The 9,022-nt window shown below is 43.9% G+C and overlaps 1 protein-coding gene across 1 annotated transcript; it reads right to left on the bottom strand.

Moving 5' to 3' along the window:
* Window positions 1-5,357: 5,357 nt before the first annotated feature.
* LOC140216526 (uncharacterized) lies at window positions 5,358-6,023 on the bottom strand. Its single transcript, XM_072286876.1, has one exon. The coding sequence runs from the start codon at window positions 6,021-6,023 to the stop codon at window positions 5,358-5,360; it is 666 nt and encodes a 221-aa protein (XP_072142977.1).
* Window positions 6,024-9,022: the final 2,999 nt, after the last annotated feature.

The raw sequence follows: 9,022 nt of genomic DNA, 5'->3' as shown, positions 1-9,022 counted from the left end.
CTGTATAGAGACTCCCGACTTCCTAACTCGGGTCTTTGTGAGACAGCTTAATTTTTTTTTTTTTTTTACAGTGGAAGCCGCTAATGACTTTTTCTTGTAGCCTGTCGCAGCCTACACATACCATCACTATATCTCTCTTTTTTTTTGTTTGAGAGGGGCGGATGAAATTGCCAGTGGAGAAGCCCAAGTTCACTGAATGCAACTGAGCTTACTGAATTCTCATCTCTTGTCGTTGGGTGCGTTTCAGCCGAGTGCCATCCACGGGATCATTCCATCAGCTCTGTACGAGTTCTGTTGCGCTTCCGAATGGTCGCGCTGATGGGGTTACAGATCGCGTGACGACTTTTTATTGCGATAGCAATTATATGGACACTTTTGGCGTATATTTCTGCCGTCGCCGTGAGGTTCCTCATAAAGTACAAGGGCGATAACATCGTCGCCGCGCGCCTTATCCTGTATGTGCGAGTGAAAGTGTGCGACGGCGAGCCGGCAATGGCAGCTCAATCTCGCGCGCGCGAGGGAGGAACGCGGGGAGGTAGTGCGCCGTCTTCCATCGCGCGCAAGGCACCGGGGGCGTTCTACTGCGGTGGCCGCCGCGTATTCCGCGGACGCGCGCACCCTCTCTTGAAAGCGATCTTCGATGGAGAGCGCCGAGTGCTGATAGCTTCGTGTGCGCTGTGTTCTCGCCGCTTAGTTCGCGTCGAAGCGAGTGACAGCACGAAGGTCAGTTCACTCGACGCTGCTGCCGCGCTTCTTTATTCCAGTGTTTTGACAGCGAGTGTGCGCGGTCATCGAGGGAGATGGGTTCATGTTTGCTTATGCGCACGTGGCACCATGCTTGTTAATTTAATTCATAAACGAACGTTTCCCAGTTGATAGGGCCGATAAATCTACTATCCTTACTACGTATAGTTGTCTACTAATTTGCTATTGCGATCGATGCTTCGCCTTTCGGACGAAAGTGCGACTTTCTTTTTTGTACTGTGGAATCGCATTTTACTGGCATTGCGTAACCCATCTTCTCTCTTGCTCGTATTTCCTGCATTAGTGTGACCAGTCGCTCTCGGGACTACGTGTGGCAGGCACTGATAGAGAGAACCTTTATTTACGACAACCTGCAGTCCGAGTCGTCCGTTATTTGTAGACGAGGAAGCACTTAGTATGTCTTCCTCGCTATCGCGGCATCGGTGGCCACAACAAATGTGCACATGTTTGTGCCCTCCGAAAATTCAATCCATGATCCTTGATGCAGTTGATACGTATATGCCACTGCGAGACATTGGCGCGAACCGTGGCGCCGCCATCGTCGCCGTCTTCGTTGTCATTGAGCCACGGTGTCGACGTCTTCTACGGTTCTTAACGCTTATCTTTAATCGGACGCGCGCAGTTTATTTTCAAGGAAGACGCATGAGCGCGCTACAAAAGGTCTTTATGGTGCCGATAGACTGCAAGCACTAACCGAGTTGTAAGGATGTGAAGAAGTCGCTTTGAGATGCGTGGACATTTATTTGCTCGCATGCGACCTTGACGCACCTCGACGACTCAGTGGCTGTAGTGTTCTACTGCCGAGCACGAGGTCGGAGGTTCGATTCCTGGCCGCAGGGGCCGCATTTTGATGGAGCCTAATTGCAATGATCGCGCCGTGTACACTTACATTTGGGGTGGTACGTTAAGACTATACGTTTTCAATATGACTCCGGAGCCCTATACTAAAGCTAAACCTCACAATAGCATGCAAATGTGACCATGTATTGAGGCCACAGCAACGTTTACTTAGCCGAATACAGAACTTGTGCACTACGTCAATATCTCACTCTATTTCTTGTTTTCTGAACCTGGAATCGAGGTTAGGTATGCACGAATACAAAAACATGGCCGCCGAAATACGTGACGCATCCGAAAAAAAGGTTCCCCCATAGGGCAACGCCCGTTCCCACGTGGAAATGAATAATTTATCCATATAAATTCAATCGCAAACTGCAAGTACAATAGAATAAAACAAAAAAAAGATAATTAGAAAAAATTAGCGTGATTCTAGTTTGTTTGTTGTTTGTTTGTTTATTGGTTTCTTTCCAATACAAGGAAAAAGCGAAGGGAGAGCTAAAGGCTACTAGCCTGACGAGGCCCTCCCTCCGCATACAGTTTCGACAATATTACAAAAGAGATTTGAGAAAAACAGCACACACATTTGTAGTTACACTCTACACAGTTCTATGTCATAGAGGATCTAGTTCATATCACTGCACACAAATATATAAAACAGATTTCTTGTCATAGATGTGACAGAACGGAAAAAAAAAAAAAAAAAAAAAAAAAAAAACATATGAACGCAAATGCAAAATGTCAATCATCGTAGCGAACATATGAAAAAAGAGAAAAAAGGCGACATCCAACACACAGTAAAAGAGCACTGTTTTACAGACAAACGCTACATATGGTTTTAAATGAGATGTCACTGGTAGCGAATTTCTTTCTCGATAACCATTGTTTTGAATGTTTTTTTCTTAATCGATTTGTTGAGGTCGACATCATCTGGAAGTTTATTTAGAAGCACCGGAATTTGGTAATTTAAATGTTGTTTTCCATAATTCGTGCGTGTTCGAGGCTTTCTGCGCTCTTGCCTTCGAAGGGCGAGCGTGTGTGTTTCAGCGGGATTGCTAAATGCGTGTAGTTTATGTTTTTGTACATACTGCAATAACTTGAAGCAATAAATTTCATCAGCTCTTAGCAGAGAATACTTTACAAACAGTGGACCTGTTGGCAAGTCTTGTGGGTGTCCTGCATATCTTTCGAGTAGGCGAAGTACACGCTTCTGAAACTTTAGTATTCGGAGGTAGTTTCTACTAGAGGTTGTACCCCAAACCAAAATACAATAGGAAAGTCTGGAATAAAAGAGAGTATAATAAAGAGAAATTTTAAGCCACAAAGGTATAAGTGAGCTTATTCTATACAAGCAGCCGAGCGATCTACTGAGCTCCAAAGCAAGATTATCAATGTGGGTGTTCCAAGACAAATTTTCTTGGAACCATACTCCCAGAAATTTTTGCTTAACCTCTTGTTTTAACGGAGTGCCCCGAAAGGTAATATGAATATCATTCTTCATTGGTTTGTTAATCGGAGCGAATATAATATATTTGGTTTTATTAGTATTCAACTGTAACCTGTTGGCATGTAACCAGTCAGAAAGTGACTCCATATACTTATTAACAATCTCCTGAAGCTCTGTAAGGGTACGTGCAGTGAAGAAAATATTCGTGTCATCTGCGTACATTATTAGTTTAGGGGAATTATAGATGCTACAGAGATCATTAATATAGACTAAGAATAATAGCGGTCCAAGAATAGAGCCTTGAGGAACACCTTGTTTAATTACTATTTTTGTAGTCGTTCCTTGGTGGACACTTACATATTGAAGCCTATTGCTTAAGTAACTCTCTATCAGTTTAAGGACGACGCCGCGAACACCGTATCTTTTTAGTTTAATTAATAGCACATCATGACACACTGAGTCAAAAGCTTTTCGTAGATCTACAAACAGTCCTAGCGTGTAAAGCCTGTGCTCAAAGTTATGTATAATATCATGCTTGATACTGAGAAGTGCGTCCTCGGTAGATTTTCCTTTTTGAAATCCGAACTGCATGTCACTTATTACCCCATATTTCGCAAAGAATTTTTCTAGTCTTATATTTATGGCCCCTTCAAATACTTTCGATAGAACAGGCAGGACCGAGATTGGCCTATAGTTGCTTATGTCTCCTTCAGCACCACCCTTGTGAATAGGACAGATGCGGGCTATCTTGAGCGAGTCAGGGAAGATTCCAGTCTCAAACATTTTATTTATTATGTCTGCTAGGATGGGGGATAGGATTTCAGACACATGTTTAATTGGCATTGCTTTAATTTCATCAGAACCAGAAGCAACATCATTTCTAATCCCATTGATAAGTTTGTTGATTTCGTGAGGAGTTACTGGTGCGAGAACCATAGAGTTCACTATCGTAACGCTGTTATCAACCAAGTTATGCTCTTCATCATTTTCCTGCTCGTACACTGCGCTCGTGGCAAAATAGGCGTTAAGGGCGGTGGCCGCTTCAAGACCGGTTAGTGTGCCTGTAGGTGTGACTATTTTTAGTACGGTACATTGTTCTTTCTTCCCAGTTAGATTTTTTACTTCATTCCATATTTTCCTAGGATCCTTACCTATTTTGGCAAAAACCTGTTCATAATATTCTACCTTAGCATTTTTAATTTCACTGCTCAGTTTATTTCTATACTGTTTGAAAGTGATTAGGGCATCTTCTCCTCGCGTTTTTAAAAACATATGGAACAAACGGTTCTTTTTTGTTATTTTCTTTAATAAGGAGTTGTTAATCCAGGGCTTCCGTATTCTTTTACATCTTGGCCTACTCAGTTCCGTTGGAAATGCTTGATTGTAGCATGCAATAAGTTTATCAAGAAAAATATTGTACGCCTTACTAGGGTCGTCTTCTTTTAATACGCATGCCCAATCAACGGTAGCAACCAGAACGTAAAAGAGTTTCAATGACTGATCATTTATCCTGCGGATGATCTTCTTTGGTACATGACTACGTTTACCACACAAAGAGGGGATAAGACAAAAAACTGGAAGGTGATCACTAATTCCTAGCGTCAGCAATCCAGCAGCACAATTCGGTGGGTGTATGTTCGTAATACATACATCAAGCAAAGTTGCAATATTGGGTGTCACTCTTGTTGCTTCGACGATAGTGTTTACACATGCGTAAGATGTGACTAATTCTGTCAATTGTCTTGAAGGGGCATCATGCGATAGCATATCTATGTTGACGTCACCCATTATCACGAAAGACAGACCAGTACAAGTAAGGTGTCGCAGTAGATTGTCTAGGAACTCGAAGAAATTTGTTTTGTTACCTGCGGGTGGCCTATAGATAACGGCAGCTACATTGTTTTCCACATGTATGGTAAGGCACTCAACATCATTGTTAACGACCGAAAAATCACGCAAAACTTCATGAGACATAGGTCGTTTGATGTACGCGGCTACGCCACCGCCCCTTCCATGCGACCTAACAGCACCTTGATAAGCATAGTTTTGAAAGAATGGGGGTTGTTCTTCAACTCTTAACCACGTTTCTGTGAATAACATCAAATTAAATTCAACGGTCAATGAAGTGAAGAAGTCGCGTAATTCTTCTTGTTTGTTTCTTATACTGCGCACGTTCAAGTGGAACACTCGCAATTGGTTCTGAGTAGTCTCTGTCAAAGAATTGAAGGCGTTTATAGTATAGTAGTGAGAAGAGTTTAAAGCTGCCATATTCTTGCTTGTTGCTATTTCTGGCATGTGGTTAATCACTTCACTTAGTTTCGCGGGACATTTTTTCCAGGTCACTCGTAGCGTTTATCCGCAAAGTTGCAGACTGTTCGTCCCTTCGAGCAAAGATTTTGCCACCGTTTGTCCACACAAACTTCCAGCCTACTTCACGCTTTTTCTTTGTCGCCGCACCGAGAAGCTGCTTACCATGACGGGTAAGATGCTCATTCACGTAGACTGGCTTAGATTCTTCAAAACCCAGTTTTGTAGTGTTAATCCGGATTTTTCTGGCCTTCTGAAGGACAGCATTGCGTTTTGTGCGTCGGACAAAACGAACGATGATATTTGTCTCATCATGTCTTGCAGTCGGCACTCTGTGGCATGCATCAATGTCGGCATCGGTAATTTCTTCATCCACAAGCGCACCAATCTTTTTAATTATGATCACTGGCTCGCCATCAAGTGGCACTCCCTTAATTTCGAGGTTATTTCCCCTCTGGTATTGCTCCAGCTCCTCGATGCGGCGTGACAGTCGCGCGTTGTCAGCTTTAAGATCTTTATTTTCTTGAAGCAAATTATGAATGTCATCTCTTAGTGTCCTTAGGTCCTGAATGTCTTCTTTCAGTGTCTTTACATCTTGCAAGCTATCTTTGATTGCCCTGAGCTCAGCTCTCAGCTCCCGCCGCAAGTCCTCAATCGCTTTAGCCATTTCCCCTGGCATAATAAATCGATGCAAAAGTAAACAAAGATTTACAACAAGTAAATCAGCAGCAGACTAGGCCACATGTACATTCGGCAGGTGCGTTCGGCAGCGGTGCACTGGTATTGTTTTGGAATAGCAAAGGACAATGCTTACCTGCAAAGAGCAGATATGAATCTCAGTGACGTTGAACACAGGTGCACCGCTGCCGAACTGCCGTGAGGAAGGATTCGGCGATCCCTTTTAAGCCCAACAGAAGATGCTTGCAGCCCTCTGTCGTCGCAAAACCAATGCTTGCGGTTAACAGCCGATGTCTGGGGGGCGTCAGTCTTGCCTTCACGTCGATCCCAGCAGTGCGGTCTGTGCTGGCCGATAGCAATCTTCTACGGCTTCTGCGATGAAAGAACTGCAAAGAGCAGATATGAATCTCAGTGACGTTGAACACAGGTGCACCGCTGCCGAACTGCCGTGAGGAAGGATTCGGCGATCCCTTTTAAGCCCAACAGAAGATGCTTGCAGCCCTCTGTCGTCGCAAAACCAATGCTTGCGGTTAACAGCCGATGTCTGGGGGGCGTCAGTCTTGCCTTCACGTCGATCCCAGCAGTGCGGTCTGTGCTGGCCGATAGCAATCTTCTACGGCTTCTGCGATGAAAGAACTGCAAAGAGCAGATATGAATCTCAGTGACGTTGAACACAGGTGCACCGCTGCCGAACTGAGTTGAAGAAGAAAACAGTTAGATGCAAGAATAAAAAAAAAGAACTAGAAGAAAGGGAAAGATACATAAAAAAACGGCATATAGTTTCAGGTTGGAATCTCGTGTTGAAGGATTCGTGATGCTGGTCGAGGTAAGTGGGACGGCAGGCTTTCCAAAAGATAAGGGACGGGTCCCAAGGGGAGATACCTGCAAAGAAAATGAACAGCAAATTTAGCGGAAGACTGTTTAATTAAAGGCCGGAATTACTACAAAACGGTGAGAGAAAAAAACGAAAATTGCAAGTAAAATGTCTGATGTGGGGAATGAGCCGGAGGAAAGAGAGAGCATGTCCTCATAGCAACACACGAGAGATGACCTGACACCCATTGGATAACGGACGACAAGTGCGCGAATTCATTGCTGCAGTACCCGCATCAAACGGGGCTGCACTAATTTATTTGACGCCTCTTGCCGTTTTTTTAACATGTGCCTCGCGAAAAGCCCGCCATATATATATATATATATATATATATATATATATATAGCGTTCTTTTTTTAGCTGCCCGAGATTTTTTAAAATTGCCTGTGGCAGTTAGAACAATTCTAACTCTTGATATAAATTACTCGATGCGGCGGACGTGATTTCTACACGACATAAAAAGACTTCATCGAATAATTAACGTAACTGGCCAATGAACTTTTTTAATTATTTACTTTACCGCACACATTTCTATCTACTAATTGTAACGAGTGAGCTTGCAAGGCATATCGACTCGGAACAAATTCTGCGGATGGCACTGGTTTCGAGATATGCGCCGTTAAAGTTGCAGCAAAAATGCACTCTCGTGCCGCTTAACTCTTTTAAGAAAACGCTATTTTATGCACTGAGGCACAAAAGTAACTGGAACGGCAATGCATTTCTCCGCAATCCACTCGTTCCAAGTTTGTAAATTGCTATATGTGCCATAAGGTAACTATATAGTTAAAAATTTAATTAGTAATTTTTGTTAAATAGTGACTTATACACTTTAACTTTTTGTGCAAGTAATGTCCGCCTCTTCGAGTAGACCAGCTCATGCACCAGCAGGCACGTACCCAGGATATTTTTCGGAGCGGGGGGGGGGGGGGGGGAGGGGGCAACCCAGGGTAACTTTTCTATACAAATGAGGGGGGGGTACCTTTACTAGTACAAATGTTAATAACACCCACCATTCACTATATATACCCGTAAACCCACAAAAGAGAAATGAAATAAGGTTTTTTTCCAGGTACGCCTGTGCGATACACCTCTTCTTTACTTGGCAAACGAAGAGCCATGTCAAATGGACTCGTGCAGGAAAGAAGCGCAGAAAGAACGCTGCCAAGAACAAGTAAAGAAGTGAAAGTGCAAAATAAAGATGACTTTAGTAGAATAGAACTTAAAAGAACAGCAGTTGGCAACAAAGGCACACGGACCGCGCGGAGTTGGGCTACTGCGCCAGCCAACTTCACAGAAGCAAACAAAATCGTCGTTGCCTTGGCTCTCTCCCTTAGTAGATCGCTTAATTTCTCAAATCCTTGCGACTCTAGTTTCCAGTTGGCAATTTTGCAGGAAAGAGCTGTACAATTATGGAAAAACCAGACGAGTTAACGCGTTACAGTCATATTGCCTATGAGTTTAAGGGTTATTTTAGGGTTTGATGATGGACACTGTCTCGCATTATTTTATTTTCCACCTTATCTAAACCATATCACGGGTACATAATTCCGAGGATCTGTCAGAGTCGCGGCGAGCCGTCAGTCGAGAAAATAATGAAACAAAAAGAAAAGGTAAACGCAATTGGCAGTTTCTCTAGCCGCAACTCGTTCCACGTGCATACAGACCAGCTGTCCACGAACTGAATCCCTTTCCTGGTCCCTAGATCATCCTAAACGAAGAAGGTTGAACTAACGAAACAACAACGATGCGCGTGACCGTCGAATAGACGGTGACAACTGAATGCATCTCGAGTTAATCGCGCGGGCACCGAATTGATGAGGAAACCGGCCTCCCAGGAATCCCAGGAGACACCGATAACTACCTCCTTCCAAAAGGAGGGAAAATTTGGCAGTGGCTTAGCTCGGCTATGCCAGGATATACGTAGCGAAAGCTAAGGCATAGCACGGTTAGCCTTGGTTAATTTTGATTGCAAGTCCAAGTTAGTCTGGTTGTCTAGCTCTGTTGCGGCGCCAGTCGTACGGCGCGCGTCCCCCCCCCTCCCCCCCCCCCCTCCGGCTACGTGCCTGTGCACTAGAGTTGTGCTATCTGCCACAGGCCATTTTGAAAAATTTTTG

Source organism: Dermacentor andersoni, chromosome 3 (genome assembly GCF_023375885.2).
Source record: "Dermacentor andersoni chromosome 3, qqDerAnde1_hic_scaffold, whole genome shotgun sequence".
NCBI lineage: Eukaryota > Metazoa > Arthropoda > Arachnida > Ixodida > Ixodidae > Dermacentor > Dermacentor andersoni.
Note: the sequence above shows the minus strand (reverse complement) of the source record. Positions and strands in the feature narration are given on the sequence as shown.

Coding starts and splice junctions, on each gene's coding strand:
- LOC140216526 (XM_072286876.1), bottom strand. CDS start 6,023: ATGGCTAAAGCGATTGAGGACTTGCGGCGGGAGCTGAGAGCTGAGCTC.